Here is a 26,240-nt window from a genome sequence, read left to right as displayed (position 1 = left end):
TTCTAAAGGTTTGTGCTATTGCAGCCCTTTGGCTAACTGCTGCACTTGGTTTTTTTTTGTCACAGTGATGCTTTCATTTGCTGCTTGGGTTGACTTTGCATTTCCCTTGTAAGTTGTTATTTAAGAAATAATGTTGCCACAAGAATGCTAGGAGGAAAAATGGGGAGATAAGTGGGCCTTTTTTACCCTATACAGCTATAGCACTATATTCTACTTGAAATGCCATGGCTGCATCCTTTGGAATCCTGAGATTTGTAGTTTGGTGGGGCACAAGAGCTCCCTGGCTAAGAATTGTAAATATCCCTTCCTGAACTGCGAAACCCCGGTTTCCATTGCTTGTTGCCATAGAAGGTAAAGCAGCACATAGGAAATTATCACACACAGACAGGATAGGGATGGGATCACTCCCCTGTCCATATCCTGTCATTTACCCATCCATGACTGTGATAGCGCAAAAGGCTTTTAAATCATAGCGCCGATCCCATCATTAACCCATCATTAAAGCGGCATTACAACGCAAACTTCTGTTATTGCAAAATGTCAGCCAATGTCGCTTTAATGGCGTGTTAATGGCGGGATCTGCACAACATCATCTGTAAGTCTTTTGTGCAATCAAGATCAATCACACTTTTCAGACAGGTTAATGACGGGATCTGCTCGACGTCATCTAAAAGTCCTTCCTGCAATCACATGGGACAGGAACAGGACAAGGACAGGATAACACCCATGTGATAATATCCAGTGTTATAACTGAGTGGTGTGAAAGGGCTCTAAGACTGCAGCCGACTGCCCTTTTTCTTCAATTTCATCTGATTTCACTTCTATGCCTCATTTTTATTTCTGTTGGAGCCAGTCTCTCACTATGACTACAAGCTGATATTGAGCAATCACAGACTGCAGCCTTATTCCAGATAAAACCACTAGTCCACTGGGCACAGTACTGCCCACTGTTTCTGACTGCCAGGAGGTCACCTGGGATTTCAGACAGGAATCCTTATGGGGTCTTCCTGGATATGTCAGGTATGGTGCCTGGAAATTCTGCATGCAAACTGTGTCCTCTGCCAGCAAGTTATGTTTTTCCTCAAGCATGTTTGGAAAGTTATTAAACTGTTGAACAGGATGTTGCTGTATATAAATTTCACCTCTGCTAAAGCAAACCTTTTCTCTCAAGCTCAGTCATACCACCATCAGTAATATGAGGAACAAAATATAAAATAACATTTATTTACCTATCTTACAGTGAGACTAAACCTCTATAATGTACAAGTGGTCGAAGCACCAAGAACATTGTCTAACTGCTACATACAGTATTATTATTAAGAATAATAGTTTGTCACATCTCTTTGATATATTATAATGGATTTTGAAAATAAGGATGCAGCTCATAGAAAGCTAGGTAGGCTTAACAGTGGGATGTTTCAGGCTGAATCTGCACTGCAGAATTAATGCAGTGCTTTAACTCTCATGGCTCAATGCCATGGAATTCTGAGATTTGTAGTTTTGTGGGATATTTAGCCTTCTCTGTCAGAGAGTTCTGGTGCCACAACAAATCACAAATTCCAGGATCCCATAGGCTGTAGCTAGGGCAGTTAAAGTGGTGTCAAATTGCATCATTTCTGCAGTGCAGATTCAGCCTTAGTTTTCCAGAGTCATATTTTGTGCAATATAGGCATACTTTACTTTTGCCACCTGCATAGTTGTCGATAGTGTCCTCCAGTTTCAGCAACTTATTCTGTTACATTTGTTTCTGTAAATAAAAATGACTGGGAGAAAAAAATGTCACAGAAAATCTCTTTTGAATCCTTTTTTGTTCTAAAAAATGTAATTGTTTGAAACAAAAAATACACCATGCCTTTTACTGGTGAAACATGATGCAACGAAGCAGAAATGATGTATTCTGGTTGTCAGTAGGTTATTTGCATTCAAGGAGAATTGAGGGGTTTTTCCCATTCAGGAAGCTACTGGAATTCTTCAGAGTGAGTCAGGAAATATGGCACAAAGTAACAGAAGTGTATGTATATTTTATCTGATTTTATTTCACTTTCATTCCACCTTAGTGTTTTCTGGCTTTGTGTGCCTAAGTCAACACAGTTGATTCTGCATTCATAAACACTCCTTTGGACGGGATATTTTTATATCATGGAATATTTTGGACTTCTCATTTGGGTCAGAAAATTACAATCTAAGTATTGCAAAGTGTTTTAAAACCTATTGCAATATAGCTAGCCTTCATGACTAACTCTACAAGCCCAAAAGGCTTATTCTCTTTCCTTTTGCATGGATTTCTTGAATGCTTTCTTCCAAAGAAAACTGATCTTGCAGTGACTGTTTTGGATATCACATTACTATTTAAGAAGGGGGGAAAAACTGATGACAGAGAAATGCAATGTAGAGCATGCAGCTGTTTCCTGCATGCCCACAGGGGACAAGAGAGAAGGTTCCTAAGTCATTGCTGAAGTATCCTTAGATGCAGCACACATTATAAGCCATAAATAAACCTTTGAAGCCATGATGATCCTAAACGGGTTTTTTAAAGGCATCTAAATTATCATGAGTGCCTGCTATGAATGAAACTAGGCATCAGAACAAGGTATGGGCTACATTCTGGCACATTTGAATGCAAATGTACCAAAATTCTAGTTATCACCTATATTGTACACTATGAAGTGTGTGTGGGGGGGGGATTCACTATATCTGCCTATTTTGTCATGTTGTTTAGAACTAACTTTGCCTTGAGTCATGTCTTGGACTAATCTCTTCTGTACAGTTATTTTTTTAAAAAATGTAAAGTTGAGATAAGCTGCCAAAGAAATTCATTATGACAGAAGCAGATTTCATTAGTAGATTTCATCAGTGAATTTTTTAATGTTTGAGCATTTCCAGTGGTCATTAATTGCCATCAAGAATGGCAATCCTATGAATGAACAACCTCCAAGTCTTGCAAAGTAAAAGTAATAACGCCCTGGACTAGGGATGCATCTATACTGTAGAAATAATGTAGTTTGACACCACTTTAACTACCATGGCTGCATCCTATAGAATCCTGGGATTTGTAGTTTGTAGTTTTGTGAAGCACCAGCACTTCAAACTGCATTATTTCAATAGTGTAGATGCACCCTGAGTCATTCCACCTATAATATCGTGTTCCTAGCATTACCATCTTTTCCAACTGAGCCACAACCTTAGTTTACCGTAGTCATTTTGGATTCTAAAGATAGTTTGGACTTGATTGCTGTTGGCTTCTTTTGTTTTCTTTTTTGCCACTCCATGGAATCTGTATAATTGTCCTCCATCACCCCTGGGTTCATATGTAGCCCAATATGTGATTTCTGTGTACAGGATTATATTGTATCCTTTGTGGATCATGCGTGGATATCAGGGACAATTCAGAGATGTGATAATGATGATCTTTACTTATAGCCTATATGGCTTGGGCCCGAGTTATTTGAGGGAGCGCCTCTTCCCACACAATCTGCCCCGTACTCTCCGAACAACAGGGAAATAACTCGGGCCCAAGCCATATAGGCTATAAGTAAAGATCATTGACATCTATTCACCAAAGGACATTTACATCGACAGCTCCAACCCTCTGGAATAAACTTCCAGATGAAATTCGGGTCTGTTCCACCTTGGATGCCTTTAACAAGGCCTTGAAGACACATTTATTTCGGTTGGCATACCCACCTGACTCTTTGTAGAATGTTACTCCCCGATGGAAGTTCACTTTAGGATTTGATTGATACATTCTGAGATTGATGATTTAATTGAATTGTATGCTTATTTATGATTACTATGTAAACAACTTTGATCAGATGGAAAAGCAGTATAGAAATAAAGTTTTATTATTATATTATTAGTATTAGTATTATTATCCTGCTTTCCCCAGAGCCTAGATTCAAGACAGCTTACAAATTAAAACAAATACAGCAATAAAGTTTATACATACAAAAGGTCACCATTAAAACAAAATTAAAATACCAGTAACATTAAAAAAACAATTTAAAACATACAATTAAAATAATAAAAAGCAGATTAAAAACAATACTGTTAAAGAGTACATGAGCCAGCATGGTATACTGGTTTGAGTGTTTTACTAAGACTCTAAAGACCACTGTTCAATTACCAGCTTGGCCATGGAAACCCACTGGGTGACCTTGGGCAAGTCACACACTCTCAGCCTCAGGGGAAGGCAATGGCAAACCTCCTCTGAACAACTCTTGCTAAGAAAACCCCATGATAGGGTCACCTTAGAGTCGCCATAAGTCAGAAAGGACTTGAAGGAACACAACAATGACAAAGAGTACAATTTAAAAAGTCCTTTAATGAGTTCTATAAGCCTGTTAGAGTGTGGACAGTGGAAGAACAGTTAGAAGGTGGCCATTCTAGCCACCTTACAAGGTAATCCTAAAGCCTAGGGGCAGCCACCAAGACATTTATTTATTAAAAATCTTTGCATAACCCATTCCGATAAATAATTTTTTGGTGGTCTGTCCACAAAAGCAGGTCATTAGTTCTTTTCTAATGACAAGAGATCATGTCACCTTTGACTCAGGAGGCAAGTATCACTAACTTTAATAGTTCTTTCTAACAAGCAGTCTGTCCACAATATTTGGCTCTGTCCTTTTAATATGAGAGTAAGAGCCACTGCCAACTTTACTTCTTTATCAGTATGAAAAAGAAGTTGTAGCATCTTAGTATGTGAAAGAAGTTGAGACATAACCATGTGTAAACTTGGTCTGCTTCCTCAGATTTCTTTATGTTTCTTTACTTGTCATTTTCCTTTGTCACTTACTTTATTTTAACTACCTCCTCACCTTTTGGGTTCTACTTGACTGGGGGAGGTCTTGTTTTTAGACCCTCTATAGCCAGCTGGTTTAATTATCACAAATTCTGGGAGTTGTAGTGCAAAAATCTAGAGGGCAGTTGGTGAGTTTGCCTTTTGAAATTGCAATGAACAGAATAGAAAATGAAGCTTCCCAGGAGGAGGACACTCTTGTTAGCAGATGGTAATACAACTCCCGCATTTACTTTGTCATATGTCTGGCACATAGAAGTTCATGTCTATTTTCAGAATTATATAATTTGCTACTCTGTAAACTGAGTCCCAAGCCATGACATGAAACAAGAGTGTATGAGAGTTAGGAGTTGATAGAAGGGTGAAATGTGAATGTAACAACTTTTGAAAGCTAAGGGAAAATTCACTCAAGATCAGCTCAGTCTAGTTTTCAACCATAAGTGGTGAGAATTCGTAGAAACCTATGTTTAGAAGAGCATGTTCAATGGTATCCTCATGATAATTAAATTGTTTTCACTCATGTTCATGTCCCAACCTATAAAAAGGAGTGCATTTACCCCATGACCACTGTTTCATCATCATGACAATTAATTGCTTTTCAAACATTGTAACTGAATTACAAGAAGTAACTGATTTATTGAAAGTGAAGCTTTCCAAGCTCTACAAAAGAAAAGTGGCTGCGTTAGTCCACATCGGCTAACAAGGGGCATTGAGACACCTTAAAGACTAACACACAGTATGGCATGGGCTTCAAAAATACATAATTTGAAATAGATTCAAATGATATCAGTGATCAAACAAAGGAAAATAAATACTTATTTTATTCAGCTTTTAACATATTTTTAAAAACTTTTTAAAAATTGAGACCCATGATCTTATTATGTTTTTGCACATCTGTTTTTCCTTTTAGGAATACTGACTTAGCCATTTTTCTATCCTCCACACAACATGAAGGAATGGAGAAAATAGCACTTAGCCAAAAGGTACTAACTTGTTTTAGGCAGTTTTGTCCCCCACCCCACCCCCCACCCCCGTTAGATAACTGGCCAGTGGGTATTGCCTATTTTAAGAGGAATTTTAGGACATAAAATATATTAGGTGATATCCATGATTTGAAATGTGCCTGTTGAGAGGGCTTTAGAAGATTTCAAGTTTCACATCACTTACCCTTAAACAAAGGGCAGTGTGGCAATATAATACTCGTAACCTCAGAAGGAGCTGATTAACCAACTGGCACTTTGCCTTATATTTACCATGGGATATTGTCTAGTACTCTTTGTTAAACACATTTCAGTAATTCTAAATCTAGGAGTGGTTTCAAACATAACTTTCCAGAATTGGAGGGGACTGCTACTGACCTCATAAATCTTTTTTTTTCCCAAATGTGGAGGGCACCATTTTCCTAACAAACAGTAATATAATTCTGTTCAGAACATTGTAGACCTAAAGTAATCTTCAGGATAATTTACACATGTGTGAGATTCAGAAAGACATGAACATGAATCAGTGTGGATTTCAGAATGCATAGAATCCACATTCTGTGTAATCTGTTTTGCTTAAACTAGTTGCTGTTATTTACAGTATGTTAAAATTACAAATTTTATATGAACGTTGATACTGAACTAGATTAGGAAATTGTTATTCCTTTGGGCAAAGGTATAGTCAAAATCCCTATTTCAATAGAAATAGATAAATTCCATCATCCAATGTGCCAACTGCTTGGACTAGAAATTGAATTTATTCCTATGAGTGATACAAGGGAATCACACCAACATTGGATAGCATGATTATTGTAACTGGAATCCACAAGGGGAAAAAACAATAAACTAAATTCACATAGGATTGCAGCTTTATGGGACAAGATAATGAACATTTGCAGGTGTGTACCGTAAATACTTGTGTATAAGTCGACCTCATGTACAGTGCACCCTTGTCTTACGCAGGGGATCCATTGCGGACCCCTCTGCATAAGGCAAATAACGCATATGCTTAAGACCCATATGATATGCAGTGCGGTGCATGCACCATAGGCACACGTGCCATTGCAACCCCATCGGCATAAGCTGAAAGCCGCATATGACAGGCACACTATATAAGTCGAGGGCAGTTTTGGGGTCCAAGATCATGGATCTTGGATATGACCCATGGATAAGTCAAGGGTCAAATACTGGGGCATGTTACAAAAGATCTAAAAAGGGAAACAAGGCACCACTTTCCTCCCTACATCTCCCTCTCTGGACCTCTCCCAAAGGTCACAGTCTTGGCAGGGACAATAGGGAAACAAACCTCTCTCTCTCTCTCTCTCTCTCTCTCTCTCTCCCTCTCCCTCTCCCTCTCCCTCTCTCTCTCCCCCTTTACCAAAAGCATCTCCAAGGCTCATGGCTTGCAAAACGGGGTAGAAACCGCCCCCTCTCTCTTCTCTTCACCCCCAGGATTTCCAAGGCTCATGGCTTGCAAAACAGGATACAAGTCTGGGCATACTCTCTCTCTCTGTCCCTTGCCTCAGCAGATGTTTGTTAATTCTAGCTGCAAGGGAAGGCTGAGAGGGATAACACACACAGAGAGAGGGGGAGAGAGAGAGAGGAGTGTGTGTAGGGACTCAAATGGGGAGCTGTTTGAAGATCCCTGGCAACGGAAGAAAGTGGGCACTTCTTTTAGGAACTTATAAGCAGTATTAACTGATTTTGGAGTCCATTTTTGGATATAAATTTCTCGACTCACAGTCAAGTACAGTGTGCCTGTGTCATATGCGGGCGCGCTTTACGTGGCTTTCAGCATATGTTGAAAGCTGTATGGGGAGAAGGGGCGGTGCATCCTCTAGGGTGTGCATGAGCCCCATTCACTTAAATGAGGCTCGAGCATAGGCGGTATTTGCTTTACGTGGGGGAGTCCAGAACGGATCCCCATGTAAAGTAAGGGTGCACTGTATATACGGTATATATGCTTTCAAGTCACCTATTGATTTATGGCAACCCCATGGATTTTTCATAAGGTTTTCTTAGGTAAGGGATACTCAGAGATAGATTTGTGAGTTTCTACCTCTGAAATACAGCCTATAGCACCTGGTATTCACTGGTGATCTCTGATCCTACCTGGAAACAAATATTCCACGTAGTTCATGACACTTTCTGCAAAGTAGGTGTACAAACAACTTCAGTCTCATAGAAGTCTGTGAAGCTTAGACATCTTAAGCGGTTACCCAAAATACTAACTAGGACCCATATTGGCCCATGTTTTCAAGTGACCAGGTGTTCTTTTTCATATGTCTGGTATTTCAACTGTTGTGTGGGCTAGTATCCATTTTCTGCTAGACATACACAGAAGGTGGGTGGTCTTCTTTTTCATGAATGAAAAATAATAATCTAAAAGCAAACCAGCAGCTTGGCTGCTGCATGCTACCATACATATTAAAGTCTGGGAAACATTGGCATACAGAGACCTTGAAGAATAGTCCAACAAAATAAGTATTTTCAAGCTGTGGAATGCACTACCATTTTTTGAGGGGCATTTCAAACTTCAGATTATAGCACACATCACAGCAGGACCCCAGTTGAACTTTCAAGCTCAGTGAGAATGCCAGTTTGCTTCCCAGGAGTAGAAGAAGCTCACACTGGAGCAGGAGGGTGTACCATAGTTTCAGCCGTGGGTCTTTCTGTTCTTGGATGTGGATAACAGAGGCATCTGCAGCATAATGGTCCCTGGTTGTTTGGCAGCCTCATCCTTCAAAGGCCCAAAGGACACCGAAAAGTGGCCAGTGAGCAGTGTGCAAAGTGTGAAATGAAGACTAGTGTCTATCTATTTTGTATGCTGCCTTTCTCCCAGAGTGGGACCCAAGGCAGCTCCCAAAGAGAATCATTTTAAAAAGTAACAATAAAAAATTAAAAACAATTAAAAATCATATCAAACAGTATAAAATCACGTAAGACATACAAAAGTTTAAAAAAGCACATCCCAATATGAATGCTCCCTGTTCACACATTAATAGCCTGTTTAATGAAAAATGTCCTTGCCTGCCTGTAAAAAGAAAGCAGGGAAGGGGGCCAGCCCAGGCTCCTGAAGAAGAGAGTTTGAAAGGGTGTGGGCAGCCACTGAGAAGGCCCTCTCCTGTAGAGCTTTAAAACTCTTGTCAGATTCATATGGGAAGATAACTTTCCAATAGTGTGCTTCTAAGCCATATAGGGCTTTATAGATCATCACCAGCACTTTGAATTGTGTCTGGGAATGAGCCTGTAGCCAGTGAAACTGTTTTAAGGTAAACTGTTCCCAAACCACATTCTGGCCATAGCCTTTTGGACCTGCTGAAGTTTCTGAATAGTTTCCAAAGGAAGACCCACATAGTTTATTGCAGTAGTCCAAATGGGATATAATCAAGGCCAGATCTGATGTCTCAATGAATGGATACAGCTGATGTATGCAAATGCTCTCCTGGCCACTGCTGAATCCTGGGCATCCAGGCTCAGAGGAGAATGCCCAAAGCTATGGGCCTGAGAATTCAAGGGGGATATAAATCCAGAACAGGTGGGATCTTGGGGAAACCACAGCAAAAGCAACTTGATATTTTGACTGTGCTGGTGGATTTTCTCAAGGGAACATCCTTTAATTACTGCCTTCACCAGTGTTTTAACTGAAAGTTTAAAAAGAAAGATAATCTTCTGGACACTTTGTCTCGTGTAGCTCTTCCCCCAATATGTATGCAACATGTTTATTTTTATTTTAATTTAAGATGGTTCATTATCAATGGGGTTATTACTGTAAAGAATTGCTTTGGAGCAGAAACTGAGTGAGAAATTAATATTGGGGAATTTAAATAAAGAAGGGCTGAATCAGGTTGGTCTGGAAGTAGAACACAAATACATTGCAGAATTTATTTAGATTCATTTGAATAGGAAATGAATTTGACCTGCCTTCTTTGAAATATAATTTATAGTAATTAGTTCACCTAAAGTAACAAATTAGCATGAAAACTTTATTAGAATTTGCATTCTTTTCTGGCAATTGAATATGCGAGCACTCTATTTTGTATGCAAATGTCTACAGATTCCTTCTAGCAGGAACTCATTGTACCTCAAAGGGATGCCCCCCCACCTCCAGGGAAATATGGGAGGTTACCACTAGAAGTGGGAGACGCAAAAAGTCATGCTTCCTGGAACACTGTTTAATAGACACTTGTGGATATTTTGATGTGAAAATAGAAAGACAAAATCCTGCATTTGGTAAATTCCCTGAAAGAGATCTAAACCTGAATTTTAAATAGGGCACAGCTTCCTTAAATTAAATAGGGGGAGTATACTTGAAATTTAAATTCTTATTGACATTTATAGCGTGACTCAGTCTGTAGAAAGGCACAAACCAGGCAGTAAAGGCCTCCTGGAGGCTTGCTGCTCTTCTTTTGTTCCAGAGAGATAAAACGAATTGCTAGACAGCAATTAAAATCATCTTCACATTACAAAAACCACACTGCTGGGATGCCAAGATTTAGGCTTGCCAAGGAAATGGTAAATTAATCAGAACTCTGTATATTACTCGATAAAATCTCAAGAAATATGCAAGGTGATAAATGCTGTCTTTGCACATCTCCTTGCCAGCAGAAGTTTGAGAGATTTGATTTATCTGCATTTTGATTTCCCTGTTATCTTTTCCAGGTACTAAAATCCTTTGTTCCCCTTTTCTCATGCTGCCCCATGCCCATTTTCCAAACAAGTTTCTTCCCTGTTTTGTCCCACTACCCCTTCTGTGGCTGGGTTTCCTGTTGGCTCTTCCTTTTAGGGATCATCTTCCTGGGGCCCCATTCCTTGATATCTCCTCTTTGTGCAACGTGTGGAAAAAGCTTCCATGTCACCTTCTAGTTTTCAGCCATTTCCGTCATCTTTTTTTGTGTGTGTATTTTGGCAAATTCCCCCCCCCCCACACACACACACACAAACTACAAATCCCAGGATTCCACAGGGTGGAGCCATGACAGTTAAAGCAGTGTCACTCTGCATTAATTATGCAATGTGGCAGCAGCTTTAGATGGTAAGTACTGGTGGGAGGGTTTATGACTAGTGGATGACAAGAACAGTATTGCTAAATTTATTTGCAGATGATTGATGATTAGTGGAGACAGTGTGAGTGTGAGATGCTGTGAGGATCAGAACATGAAAGTGAGGAGGAAGAAAGGAGGATGGAATCCATCCATCCATCCATCACTTTATTTATATCCCACCTTTCTCCTAGACTGGCACTCAAGGCAACTGGTTTAGATGTAAATAAATTAGAACAATAAATATTTCAGTGCTGAAGAACAGTGAGTAAACTTAAGGCAGAATTCAATTAAGACTAATTACTTTACACTTACTGAAATATTCATAACGATTTTAGGTTAGAATCATATAAGTGAAAACTTGGAAGAGTTTCCAAGGCCCATCCAGTTCAATTCCCTTCTGCCATGCAGGAAGACACAATCACAGCCCTCCCAACAGATGACCATCCAGTGTCTGCTTAAGAACCTCCAAAGAAGGAGACTCCACCACACTCCAAGGCAGCAGTGTCTTCCACTGTTGAACAGCTCTTACCATCAGGATGTTCCTCCTGATGCTAAGGTGTAATCTCTTTTCCTGTAGCTTGCATCCATTGCTCTGTGTCCTGGTTTCTGGAGCAGCAGAACACAAGCTTGCTCCATCCGCAATATGATATCTATTCAAATATTTAAACATGGCCGTCATATCACCTTGTTTGATTTCTCAGTTCTGGGAGTCATGTATCTTTGTGGTGGAGTATGGGTATTATTCCTTACTGGTGGGGAGAAAGTCAAGGGTAAATCTTTTGAGTTTGGGCCCAGAACCCTCCAGTGCAGTGTGTTTTGTTATATTCATACCAGACCAAAACACTATCAACAAACACTGTGCTTTCTCCTTAGTCCCTCCTTGGCAACCACAAAGCAAGTATACTGGGTCTCAATTGTCTCCATGAAAGAGGAGGTCAAGTTGCATTTTCAGAGTAGCAATGAATTCTCCCTTCTCCATTTTTTGAAAGCAATGGTGCACTTTCCAGTTACACTTTAACAATTTGCTGGTAGCCAGAGTCTACCACTACTACCACCACCAACACCACACAGAGAGCAACACTTGGAGAAGAACTATGTCATCTGGTGGCAAGTACACTGGGCCTTGGGTATCTGCTGAGGTTTGGTTCCAGGAATCCCCCCATGCCCACACCCCCTTGGATGCCAAAATCTGTGGATGCTCAAGTTCCATTATATACAATAGCATAGTATAGTGGTGTTTCTTATATAAAATAGCAAAACAAAGGTTTGGTTTTTGGAATATATATATATATATATATATAATCAAACCATGGATGCTTGAATCCATGGATAAATAATCGGTGGATATGGAGGTCTGACTGAATAAGTAGGCACAGGTAGAAACTGACCATTCTTCTAGTGTATGTGAAATATAATGTTAAAAAGAAACAGAAAAAAATCTGTCAATTGCAGAATTATATAGCTTCAGCGCTATAATGATTTTCATATATAGCATTCATGTAAAGCATTCTGTCATTCTAGCACAGAAGGGCAGGAGTTAGTTTTTCCCCAACAGGCCCAAATACCTCTATTTTCTTCTGCATTCCCCCTCAAAATGGTTACTGGAAGTGGCATTGCATTACTTTCTCTAACTATTCTAAGACGGACTGTGAAGGGAAGTGGATGTATTTCAGGGAGAGAAACTAGAATTTGTGTAAAAGTGAGTTTCCCCCAGCTTTCATGTGTTTGTGGTTTTATGCACAATTTTCAGGCAAAGGTTGCTTAGAAAGCACACTGATTTCTAAAAACAAAATTGCAGAAGGCAGCGGCGTCACTAGGGTTTGTGTCACCCAGTGTGGTAACCCATGGTGTCACCCCAAATTGACCTCCTCCTGTGCCACACAATATTGAATCCTTAGTAATTTTTTGTACTAATGTTATTCATACATCATAATTCCCATATATCACTGGATTTGATGGTAATAGCAGTGACATAAATAACAAGCACAATGAAAATTATACTTTTAAATTGCAATATCATATGCATGGCCTAAGTGTATTAACAAATACATAGTTTCATGTGCTCAAAATAAAAATTTGATTAAATGTTGTATTTTTAAAGAAAATTTTTAAAAATATTTTTTTGAAATTTGAAATTTTATTTAAAAAAAAAACCCTGGAGCCTCTCCCTTCTCCTTCCGCTGTGCCTCACACCATCTCTTCAGCATTTTAATGGGACACAGGTAAATGCCACAGCCTGTTTCTGCCCAAAGGAAGATGTTTGAGGACAAGTGGTGTCACCCCCTCTTAGGATGCCACCTGGTGCAGTGCACATCCCTGGACCTCCGTAGTGATGTCACTGGCAGGAGGGTTGGTGGGCTTTCAGGGTCAGGCAGCCCATGAGCCATATTGTTCCCACGCCTGCTTTAGCATTATAACTATAAAACCACTTTTTAAAAATATTAAATATAGAAAATAGAAAGCAAGACAATGAATGGGATGCGGGGGGGGGGGGGCAGAGACTTCTGAGGGGGGTGTTGAGTTCCATGGAGGGAATCCTGGGAATAGCATGATCACTTCAGACATGTCTCAAAGGAGAGAAAACAGTGGTTGTAACATGAATATCAAGGGTTGTGCTAAAACCTTCCACAACTTTGTTATAGCTAGAGAACAGCTGGATGCTGGAGGAGAAACAAAAATTGCACAGTGTGACATCATAAAAAAACTATCATTTCTCAAAACAGTTGTACAGTCTAAAATAGTCTGTTAGATTCAGAAATGCCTGCCTGTCTACTCTGAATCACCCAGAAATCTACCTGTTTTTCAGATCTACTTCTGTTCCCGACTATTGCTTGTGTGAATGTGTGTGCCCACTCCTTCAAGCCTGTTGATTTATGGTGACCCCATTAATTTCATAGGGTTTTCTTAGGCAAGGAACACTCAAGAAATTATTTTGCCAATTCCTTCCTCTGAAATATAGCCTACAGCACCTGGTATTCCCATCCAAGTACTAACCAGGGCTGACCCTGCTTAGCTTCCAAGATCTCCCTGCATCAGACAAAGGAATAACATCAGTCTGTTGACTACAATTTTCAAAGTGAAGTTTTGTACGTAGATTTATATAAAAGCTTTAATTTTGGAAAAGCTAATCAGGGCTTATTTTGCTGCTGCTGTGAAAAATTATTATTATTATTATTGTTATTAACCTTTATTTATGAAGCACTGTAAATTTACACAGCGCTGTACATACAATCTTTTAGTTAGACGATTCCCTGCCCTCCGGTTTACAATCTAAAAAGACATGACACAGAAGGAGAAGGGAGTGGTGGAGGGAAAGGGTAAGAGGTCCAGCAGTTCCTCTCTACCTCCAAGGCCTGGACCAAGGCAGATGGACTGGAGGGAGGGCTTGGCTTCATAATGGATGGTTAATCATTTTCCAGGGAAAATTCATACTCTCAAGTAGGATAATACATATACAGTACATAGCAATACAGGAAATGGTTCAATAAACAGGCACCACAAGAACATCAAATAGTAAGCGACAATTATGCAATGCCTGGGAAGGCTTTTCTGAACAGGATGGTTTTCAACTCCGTTTTGAAGCTGGTTAAAGAAGTGATGGCTTTTGCTTGTGGGGGAAGAAGGTTCCAGGAGTGAGGGGCAGCGAGTGAAAAGGGGCGAATCCGAGATGGGGCAGAGGAAATCCTGGACTGAGACAGCAGACCTTGACTACCAGAACGGAGGGCCCGAGTGGAAAGGTGAGGAGAAAGAAGGTCTGATAAGTAGGGAGGGGCCAGTCCATGGAGGGCTTTAAACGTGGACAGCAGGAGCTTATACTGAATGCGGAAAGGGAGTGGGAGCCAGTGAAGGGATGCCAACACAGGAGAGATGTGGTCAGAGCGGTGGGTGGAAGTGATAATGCGTGCAGCTGAATGCTGAACAGAGATTCGTGCAGCTGAATGCTGAACGGAGGTGAGAAAGAGGAAGCCCAGCCAGGAGGACATTACAGTAATCAAGTCATGAGACCACTAGGGCATGGACCAGGATCTTGGCAGTAGAGGCGGAGAGATATGGTCGGATTTTGGCAATATTGTATAAAAAGAATCTACAAGCCTTGGCTGTGGTCTGGATCTGAGGGATACATGACAGAGAAGAGTCAAAGATAAGACCAAGACTGCGGGCTTGCTGGACTGGTTGAATAGAAATGTTGTCCACAGAGACAGAAAAGGAGTGTTGAAGGGTGCGCTTAGGAGGAAAGACAAGAAGCTCCGTCTTGGACATGTTGAGCTTCAAACGCCGATGGCGCATCCACTGTGAGACAGCTGTGAGGCAAGACAAAACTTGCTGTTCAAGCCTTGGAGAAAGGTCAGGGGCGGAAAGATACAGCTGGGTGTCATCGGCATACAGATGGTAGGAAAAGCCAAAAGAGCTGATGAGTTTTCCTAAGGACAGTGTGTAGAGAGAAAACAGAAGGGGACCCAGAACAGAGCCCTGGGGAACTCCAACAGATAAGGGAACAGGAGAAGAAGTCTGACCTCCTGCAACCACTGCAAAAGATCTGCCAGACAAGTAAGATCTAAACCAGTCGAGAACAGAGTCTGAGAACCCAAGGTCAGAGAGTATATCAACTAGAAGACAGTGATCAACGGTGTCAAAGGCTGCAGACAGATCAAGAAGGATGAGAACAGAGTAAAGGCCATTAGCCTTGGCCCGTAAAAGGTCATTCGAGATCTTGGTGAGAGCTGTTTCTGTAGAATGCCTTGGGCGGAAGCCAGACTGAAAGGGATCGAGGATGGAATTGGCTTCAAGAAACTCAAGACAGCGCGAATAGACAACCCGTTCCAAAACCTTAGAAAGAAAGGGAAGAAGAGAAATCAGACGATAGCTAGACAAGGAGGAGGGGTCAAGAGAAGGTTTTTTCAGAATTGGGGAAATGAGAGCATGTTTGAAGTCCGAGGGGAAAGAGCCTGTAGAGAGAGAGAGATTGAAGATATGGAGAAGCGAGGGCAGAAAGGAGGGAGCTATAGAGATTAGAAGACGAGTAGGAATTGGATCAAGAAAACAAGTTGCAGGTTTGGAAGAGTTCAGAAGTGAAGAGAGTTCATCCAAAGAGGCAGGAGGAAACACAGAAAATTTGTTAGGCGAGGGTGATAGAAGATTATGAGCAGAAGAAGAATCGGGGGGGGGGGACTATCTCAGAGCGAATAGTGGAAATCTTAGAGATGAAATAATTAGCAAAGTCATTAGGAGAGAATGATGAAGAGACAGGAGGAGAGGGAGGTTTAAGCAACGAGTTGAAGATGGAGAACAAATGCTGCGGGTGCCTCTCATTGGCGGAGATCAATGATTTGTAATAATTCTGTTTAGCCATAGAGAGGGCCCGTGAGAAGGAAGAAAGAACAAATTTGAAATGGATAAAATCAGCCCACTCTTTGGACTTTCTCCAAAGACGTTCGGCCGCTCTAAATGCATATATACGGTACATCACAACAGATGAATGCATTTCAAAATACATCACTACCGTTTCCCCGTTTGCAAAAAGTTCATTTAGTTTAGTGAACCAGGCAAAAATGTTGTGAGTTTATTATTCTTAGAATAGCACCTATATTGAGATTTGAGAATATTTTTAATGGTTTGTTAATCAGTTATCCCATTTAAAAGCTAGGCTGTTCAGCTATAAAAGCTTTAAGTTGTCGACAGCTACAAAATTACTGGTAGAGAAATGTAACCCAAAGCCTCATAATAATATTAGAAATCAGTCCAGAGGCAGATGGTGCATAGCATAAGCTAGAATAATCAAATCTTGTGTTTGAAGTCTCACATGCAGTGACCCTATCTTCAGAGAGCCTTTGATACTCCCTTACATGACCCAGGGTAAATGTATGTGCTTTATTGTGTCCAAGGAAGTGTGATGTTTCAGAAGAAAATATGTGCCTATGCTTTAGACTTGGTTTGTTTAAATGCCAAGCTTGGTCTAGCACCCGCTCAAATTTCATGTATCCCAAGATCCCAAATCTTCCTTTACCTTCCAAAGCAACAGGCAATTCTACTGGCTTGCATTAGCCACTGGAGTTTATCAAATGGGACAAGAGGCTCTCAATTTTGAAAGAGAAGATAGCATCAATTCGAAAATTCACACAATTACATTATTACTTATCATACCTTAAATTTGCTATAATGGCCTCCCCGAACGTGACCCAGATTCCATGCAAAGTAAGCCATCACATTGGTGGGTTCTTAATTGCGAATTGGCACTCTTGCGCATGCTCAGTGAGACTCCAGTGAGATTCCCGGGGGGAACCGGGACCAAAGGAAACATGTACATCACACCAAACAACAGCGTACTGAGTGCAAAATTGCCTAGGAACAGGGTTTGTGACTTTGCTAGTTCACCGAATTTACTTAACTGTGGATTGATGCGTGATTGCGTTCGGAATGCATTCAGACCGCCAGCCATCACGTGTGGTAACCTTTCGCTCAGTAACGTGAATATGCATGATTCCGTTCAGGATGACACTGGATTATACTTCCAATTTAAGTGGTGTGATATCGTCCAAAGACTCTAAACAATGGGGGATTTACAAGGCCTGATTTATTGGAATGGTTCTCTCTGTGCCCCAGGGTGACTGTAAATGAATTGTCAATAGGACTCCTTTTTTGTGCAGATGGCATTCAATCTGATAGCTAGGAATTTGTCACTCTGGGCAACTGTATTGGTTGCCATCAAGACACATATTGAGTGTGTGCATGTGTGAGAGATTTAAATCTTATTTAGGAAAGGGAATAGGATTTGCTACAATTAGGAGAAGTAACAAATTATATATAGAATAATACTGTTAACCTTTTTTTTACAACATACTGACCTACATATGGTTTCAGCTGTCACACACACACACACACACACACACTCACTCACACACACACACACACTTTTTTCCCTAGCTTCCAAAGGGTATACCAGGTTATTGTCTTGTAGTAAAAGCAACCAAAGAGTCTTCTGGCACTTTTAAAGACTAATATTTTGGCATACATTTCTTCACTTCTTCAGATGCCTGAGATTGATATCTTCCGGACTTGGCGCACATGTGTAGTGTGAGCAGAAAAAAGTAAACTAAGAGAGGAGTGAAATGCAAAAAGTATAGGCAGTAATGATTATGTCAGAAATTTAGATGTGTGAAGCTTGTTGTTGTGGTTCCTAACTTATGGCAACCCTAAGACAACTCTATCAATTATTTCTCCCAGTTACTAGTGGGATGCAAGTGCTACTAACATGGACTGCATCAATCCATTCTAATAAAAGATTGTTTAATTCTTCCACCCTTACCTGCTAACTCATGCTATTACTAGATATTGCCCCTTCTGATCCTAACTTGTTTTCCCCCAAGAGACAGGAACCTGGTTATAAGGATTATTTGCTTTCCTTAAGCTAATGCTAACATGGGAGTTTTGAACTGAAAGATTCTGTAAATGTCTTCCTTCCCATTCCCTGACTACTGTATGAATATTGCATCCATTTGCCAGCTTGTCATTTAGTTCTAGAAAAGCTAGGAATATAGCATAGCTGCATGCCATCCCTCTTCTGTGCTTCTTAGATAGTATGTCATTCTGAAGCACACTTATAATAAAACATTCAGTATTACCTCTTGTCATTAAGTGAGCCTAAAAATATTTTGCTCCTCTACTTCCTTCTCTACTTGATGGTTGGCACTCCTTGTCCTGAATTCCTGTAGCATGACTAAGCTCTTTGGAAATACTAGCTGTAGGAAGAAACCTCCTCCCTTTTTCCATTGACATAAATATTATCCTATCAGGTAACATAAATGTGATAAAGACTGCTTATTAAATCTTTTTAAGAACAATGAAGGTCAAGAAGTAATGTTTATTATCTTTGTTAATACAGCTCAAGCAAACTCAAAGTCAAACAGTGTGTGTGCGCACGCGCGTTTTCCATGGAATAATAGAAAATTCTAACATGTGGGGGCAAAGGAATAAGGTGGATTAAAAAACACAGTTTGGCAATCAATAACATCATCAAGGGCCCTAGTTTTACCAGAGGACTTTTAAGTTAGATCAAAGTTCAACATAATTTCAAGAACTGGATTTGACCATAATTTTGTAGTATTATATACCTCTAACAAAGGAAAATAGTATGTCACATACCTGGGAACTAATTGTGGAGAACATTCTCCCTACACTGTGTACCTCTTTGTTGTTAACTACCTTTGAGTCAACTGCAACCCATGACAAATGAGAGACCTTCAAGTCACCCTATCCTCAACAGGCCTGCTCACCTCCTGCAGATTCATGGTTGTGGTTTCTTTGATTTACCCATCTGGAAAGTGATCTTCTTTTTTTTTTCTTGCCCTCCACTTTGCCAAGCTTTATAGTCTTTTCTAGTGAGTCTTTTCTTCTCAAGATATGACCAAAATATGACAACTTCAGTTTAGTCATCTTTACTACCAGGGAGAGTTTGGGCCTGATCTGATATAGGACAGATTTTCTAACAAAGCCTTTCTTTGGGACTGGAATAGATACTGAGTGGTTCCAGTCTGTGCACCGTTATTTTGTTTTCCAAATTTATTCACATAATTTAATTAGAACTAGAGTAGATTCTGTCTCTGTGACTTGGAGCAGCTTTATTGGTATGACATCAGTTCTTGATTATTTATTTCTCTCAAATGCTCTGAGTGCAACTCTCATTTCACTTTTTAAATTTTGAGGTTCATCATCCTATGGTTCCTTTTAAAATGAATATGTCCCCTTTATATAGTTCTTCTGTGTATTGTTTCCATCATCTTTTCCCATCATCTTTTCTTGATCATGTAACATGTTTCCTTGTTGTTTATATAGCATCCCCACTCTTGGCTTAAATTTTCCTTTGATTTCTCAGATTTTGCCAAAAAGGCCTCTTCTTCCTTTTTGTTGTTAGCTTCTGTTTCATTGCATTGATTATTATAGTAGTTCTCCTTATCCATGCATATGTAGTTATACATTTGCAGTCAAGTTCCTGGTCTTAAATTTATTTATCCCATTTTAGCCTGTCTGATCTCAAACGTAGCTCAAGGCCATACATCCCCCCCCCTCTCCATTTGTATCCTCACAGCAACCCTGTGTGAGGGATGTATGGTTGAGAGATAGTGATAGACTCATTGTTAAACTGTAAGCCTCATGCAGATTTGAATACTTTCCAGCTAAGCGCCATGATACCACAATGGATAATGTGATCACCAGATTTACAACTTTGGAGTCCTAGATCCAACTCTAGATTTTTCTTTTTGCCCCACTATTTTCAGTAAGATATATTTTGTAACTGTAGTTATCCCTGTAGGCCAGGATTTGACTCGCTTCCTATGGATGTTCATGTCAGTCTGCTCATGCATCAAAGCATATATGTATGAGGGGCTGTCAGAGCAAAGAAATTGACTGATGCCCTCACCAATTGTGCAAACAACAAGCATGAGAAAGGTCCTAGTGTCCACAAGTGCATCTTTTCATTGATGGAGGGAGGATTCTGAACCAAAAAGGCTGTCCCCTTTCATGAGTATGTCTATATATATATGTTGAAGAACATGCCATGCTTCTTCTCTCATTCAATAAATATACGGCCAGGAAAGGGTTTCCAGATGACAGCATAGAAATCTGGCCTCCCCTTCTCTCCTGAACATAGGAAGTGGTTTTGTTTAAACACACCTGGGTTCACATTACACTGTTGCAGCACTTTGATACTTCTTTAACTGCCATGGCTGCATCCTACAAAATTATGAGATTTGTAGTTTGGTGAGGCACTAGAATTTTCTAACAAAGCCTGTTGTCACACTGCAGAATGAATGCAGTTTGACACTACTTTAACTGTCATGACTACATCCTATGCAATTCTGAAAAGCTAAATATCTCACAATACTACAAATCCCAGAACTCCATAGGATAGAGCCATGGCAGTTAAAGCAGTGTCAAACTGCATTATGTCTATAGTGCAGATACAACCAAAGAATGCCTCACAAAACTACAGATCCTGGGTTTGCATAGGATGGACCTGTGGCAATTAATGTGGTACTGAAGTGCTATAATTGTATAATATGAAAGAAGGCTAACACAATAACTATGTGAAGGAGACTACTGATGTTTCCACTTTATAGTCACTGAGGCAGAAGAGTAAAGATGCAGTGGTCTCTCCATAAATCTACAATTTTCTGCTCCAGAGCTACCTGTCTGTTGAATCTGTCTGCCTGGGGTTTGTTTCTAAAATGGTTGCCACCATCTCATCTTTGCCTTAAGGAAAGTGATAATGCCCATTTTCTGCCCATTGAACACATAGCCTTGTAAGCCTTGGCACACTCTGTTGGCTTTAAAACAAAAAGTGTCAAGTTAGCACATTTCCTCTCAACTTAGGGGTGGGGGTGGGGGGGTAAAACTGTTTTCCAAAAGTTGCCATTGGCATAAAATGAAATGCCTTTTAAATAACAAAACGGTTGCCATGTCTTAAGTTGCTAGGCTCTTGGAAGCATTTGGAAATAAAACCAAGGCATGCATTTTGTTAGCTCACCACGGCTGAGATTCTTGAAGTCTACTGGTCAGTGTTGACATTTAGAAACATGTGCTAAATGTTGTGGCTTTTTTTTTTTTTTTTTTGCATTGTTTTGTTGTAACTTCAGCAAAGGAGTGGCAAGTAGTTTGCATCATTTCCAGTAATGAAGGGCCTCAGCCCCCTCCTCCTTTATGACTTGCATTCTGTTTGTCTCTTGCATTGGTACAGTCACTCTATACAAAAGTGACTCAAGGAACCAAAGAGTTTTGCATTAACTTGTTTCAAGCAGCCTTGCTTTTGTGCCTTTCTCCCCCTGGCTCCTCATTTCAACATGAATTTTTTTTAAAAAAAACTAATCCATATATAACAGAAGTACTGAGAGGTTTAGAACAACCTACTAGATGTACTTTAAAAACAAAGGCTGCATCCGCACTGCAGAAATAATCCAGTTTGACATCACTTTTAAGTGCCATGGCTCAATGCTATGGAATTCTGAGAATTGTAGCTGTGGCGTCAGAGGGGATTCTGGTTCAGTAAGCTTCCCCAAAACAAACAAAGAGAAAAGCATTTATAATTTAGCCATGATTTATTTGACCACAACCAAACTTCTACTAATAAAAACAATTAATACAATGAGCCTTATTGCATGAGAAAACAAAGCAGAAGGGGTGAGCATGCCCAACACTTCTTCACTGCAATGGCCACAGCCACAAGGAGGCTGCTGCCACCATGACAAAAGGGAAGGCTGAGCAGACCAAGGCAGCAAAGCTCTCCTCACAAGGAGGCCACCAAGAAAGGGAAGATCGAGCATGCCTGGCCCTGCATGACTCTGGCGGCAAAGGTCTGCTCACAAGGAGGCTGCCATGGTGGGGAATGGGAAGGCTGAGCTCACCTGGCCCTGCTTCACCACAGTGGCCATGTTGTCTTCATGAGGAGGCTGCCACCACAGTGGCAAAAGGGGAGGCCAAGCGCTCCCACCCCTGCTTCACTGCGGTGGCAAAGGTCTCCTTAAGTGGAAGCTGCTGGTATCACCACAAAAAGAAAGGCTGAGCATACCTGGGCCTGCTCCACAGCAGTGGCCATGGCCTCTTCATGGGGAGGCTGCCACCACAGTGGCAAAAGGTAGGGTCAAGTGGCCCCACCCCTACTTTGCAGCAGCAGCAAAGATCTCCTGATGATGAAGCCACTTTTGGCCACTGCCACCCCTCACCACTAGCCCTCCCCCTCCACCAGGTGACACTAGGGGTGGGGATGCCACTGCTGCTAGCACTAATAAATTTAGCATGATTAGAGAATCTAGCATGAGATGTTCAGTATACAGAGTGCACGGGCTTGCCATCTGCAGCTTTAAACTTACGCGGATGGAAAACCCTGAATGTTACAATGGCGCACGCAGCCATTGAAACGAACAGGACTTGAGGTCATACGGGAGGGGGGGTCTGGAATGGATCCCCCACGTATACAAAGGGCCCACTTTATAAACTGGTTGGTTATTTTTTGACAAGTTTTAAAATATAATTGTGGAAGGGCTAGCAGAATTGATTGAAACAGATACAGTGTCATTTCTTTTCTTTTCTGTTTAGTTTCCTCTTGCATCACTACATATAAGAAGACACCACCTCCTGTCCCACCAAGAACTACCACCAAACCTTTTATCTCTATCACAGCCCAGAGCAGCACAGAATCTGCTCAAGATGCCTACATGGATGGACATGGACAAAGGGGAGATATCATCAGCCAGTCAGGACTTAGCAACTCCACAGAAAGCTTGGACAGTATGAAAGCTTTGACAGCTGCTATCGAGGCAGCCAATGCACAGATCCATGGCCCTGCCAGCCAGCATATGGGCAACAACACCACTACTGTTACTACCACTACTACTGTTGCCACTGTTTCTGCAGATGACAGAAAGAGAGATCACTTCAAGAAAAATAGATGTCTGTCCATTGGAATACAGGTACAAATAGCATGTATGGATAGGGCTACACATGGACTGAGAATTAGGTTGCAATTTTTTAAAGAACCTTTCAAGTCAGTCAACTATTAATTCCTTTGTTTTGATTACTTCTTCTATTTGTAAGTTAGATAGCCTGAATAGCTATGGATGGATGTTTAGGGCTGTCAAGATTCATTAATTAATCTTAAACATATCAGTTGTAAGAATTTAGCAGTGCTTCTGGCTGTTTAATATGTTCTGCTTTATTTGAATTAGTACATAGAAGCCTAAACCTCTGATTCATAACCCAGCAGGAGTCAGGAAAGCATGAATGAAATCACTGAAAGAGAATGTGTAAAGCAATGATTTACACTGCACTATCACCAGAGAAATGTTTTCAGCCAGTTTAGCTGAATTGTCACTGCTTATTCATGCAGTGCATAACAACTGTTACTCACTTGAATGCAGCAGCATTGTTCAGTCTAGTTGTTAAATCAGCAGGGAGGGCACAAGGATAAAACCTGTCTGAATCACCCTTGTATAATATAAATTAAACTTTGGTCTGGTTCAAATGTATGGGAACTAGCATCGTCTCTGAGAATAGCAGGTTTAATGTGGGATGCTATTTTTACCTGGGGCATACTTTGAAATAAGGAACTCCCTTACTGTGTGGTGGTGTTCTCATATTCTCCTTATTGGCTTAAAACATTTTCACCCCACTCTTTAGTTGAGAAAATTCTTTCTGAGCAGCTTACAAAAATAGTGATAAGACAGTTCCTGCCCTCAGGCTTACAGTCTAAAAGAGATATCACAGGAGGAAAAAATGGGTTGGAAGCAAGAATTTAAAAAACAAAACAAAACTCAGGCCTTGTCTGCACTGGCCGGGATACTGCAGAAGTAGACACACAGCGGCCCTGACCTGCCCTCGTTCTCTCACCCTCTGTTTCCATGCCATGCACCTGTCTGCACAGGTGACCATGCCAGGCTGCCTGGCACAGTGGCTGCTGCCATGGGTCACTCCTGAGATCAGAATGAGGTCTCCAGCACATGTATTGAAACTGGGTATAGAAACTGCATCCTTTCACATGGCAAGCGTGTTGTCTCCCTCATTCAATTAAACATTGTAAAGATTGTGAATCTTGCAATCTCTCCCTTCCCTCCTCAACTGTATTTCTCATCTATCCTTACATCGCCATGAACAAGATAGGAAGAATTTAAAGTACTCGACTTAAGTAAATAATATTCACAATTTCAGTAATCGGAGAAATATCAGATGTTTCGTTGCTATCTTGAGAGTGGGCACTTAATCCTGCTCCCATTATCTGACATTAGAGATTAGATTTCCATCTGCCCAACCCTTCACCTACTACAAAGCTGTTATAGGGACTACAGCCACATATAAAAATATATTTTCAGTATTCTAACCATGGAGGCACAAATGGTATATTTACTTGGCGTGAACTCCAGTGATCATCAACCCACTATAATAGTGTGATGTTAATCTCTCCTTAAGATTCTACCTTGAGATCTGACCAGTCTCTGGCAAATTTAGTCAAAGTAGGGTCAAAACAGACTGTCCCAAAGGGGCAGCGTGATGGCGCCCTTGAAAGATCCAGGTGGGCACCGTGGCAACCACATGCAGTGGCCCCACTCCAGCTTTTTTCCAGCACAAAATGAGGCAGCAAAATGCCACTCCTTTTTGTGCCAGAAAAAGAGCAGCTTTTCTGCTGCAGCAACACCTTGTCAACATTCCTGCGGCGTGCAGTGTCTGTATATCACCACCCCCACACCACTGGGAAGCTGGAGTATTATAATGGTCTGCATCAGCCCATAGAGATATTGAATGAAGTGAATTAAATAGTTTTCTGGAAATATTGGTAAATGTCAAGGAAGATGGTTCCATTTTTTGCATAAAACTCTATCAATCTGATGTGTGGATTCTTGAATAGAATTCTAAATGAGACATTTAGAAAAAGTGCTAATGTGCAGTAAAACCTTTTAATAATGTTCCACAATGCCATTATTTTCTTTTCTCTTTGGTTATCCTATTAGGTTGATGGAGAAGAATCTTCTAGCTCAAGTGAAAGCAGAGCAACCAGTAAATTCCAATCCATAGGTGTTCAAGTAGAGGAGGAGAAGTGGTAAGCAAATATTAATTTATAAATTATTTTTAATGTCCGCTATCTGTTTTCAATTATTGCCAGTTATATTGATTGAAGGGGAGGCAATTTAATGCCAACACTGAGACAAGAACCCAAGTCCCCCTATGTGCTCCCCACAAATAGACCTAAACCCTCTTTAGACATTTCTCTCACTCACTGGATCTATCTATGGAGTACAAATGTTTGCAGCAATCAGGGCCTGCAGACATAGGTACACATTTCCCTTTTGCATAGGTGTGTGCCCTGTGTGCACAGATACTTGAGGAGGATCTGGTCAGAGCACATGGTATTTTGACTACTTGACATGACTCTTCTCATAGTCCATGTGTTGATACAATGCCTAAAGAGGATGTCTGAAACGGGCTACATTAATCTGCATTTGCATAAGAGTGTTGAACTCTGCCTTTTAGTTCTGATAGATATTTTCTCACATACAGTACACCCTAGTACAAGTAAGCCATGACATCACCTTATGGTAAAATAAGTGAACATATTTAAATGTAATTAATAAATATACTTAGCAGAATTCTCATATTCTCTGTGATTACATTTTTTAATTTTTCCAAAAAAAACCTTTTTATTAAAAAATAAAATAACAGTATACTTTCTGCAGCCATGTATCAGACAATATGAAGGTAATTTCAAAACAAAACAAAACAAAAAAATGTTGTATGTGATTTTTATTACACAGTTTACCTGAAAACATTGGCCCGTTACAGACTGCCCAAAAGGGGCGGTCTTGGGCCGCTGCCGGTTGCAGCACGGGGAAGCCGCTGCAGCCAAACCGTGCGACTCCCCCGCGCTGTAAAAAAGGAGCG

General features: G+C 40.6%; 1 protein-coding gene across 1 annotated transcript in view; it reads left to right on the top strand.

Moving 5' to 3' along the window:
- The window catches only part of LOC121917297 (disks large-associated protein 1), a 414,174-nt gene that overhangs the window by 351,652 nt on the left and 36,282 nt on the right, over positions 1–26,240 (top strand). The window contains exons 8-9 of the mRNA XM_042443120.1: positions 22,908–23,281; positions 25,313–25,401. Of these exons, the coding sequence (XP_042299054.1) occupies positions 22,908–23,281; positions 25,313–25,401 (463 nt within the window). The remainder of the gene's footprint in view (positions 1–22,907; positions 23,282–25,312; positions 25,402–26,240) is intronic.

Source organism: Sceloporus undulatus, unplaced genomic scaffold, assembly GCF_019175285.1.
Source record: "Sceloporus undulatus isolate JIND9_A2432 ecotype Alabama unplaced genomic scaffold, SceUnd_v1.1 scaffold_14, whole genome shotgun sequence".
In the NCBI taxonomy this organism is placed as follows: Eukaryota; Metazoa; Chordata; class Lepidosauria; order Squamata; family Phrynosomatidae; genus Sceloporus; species Sceloporus undulatus.
This window is presented reverse-complemented; position numbering and strand designations above follow the sequence as displayed.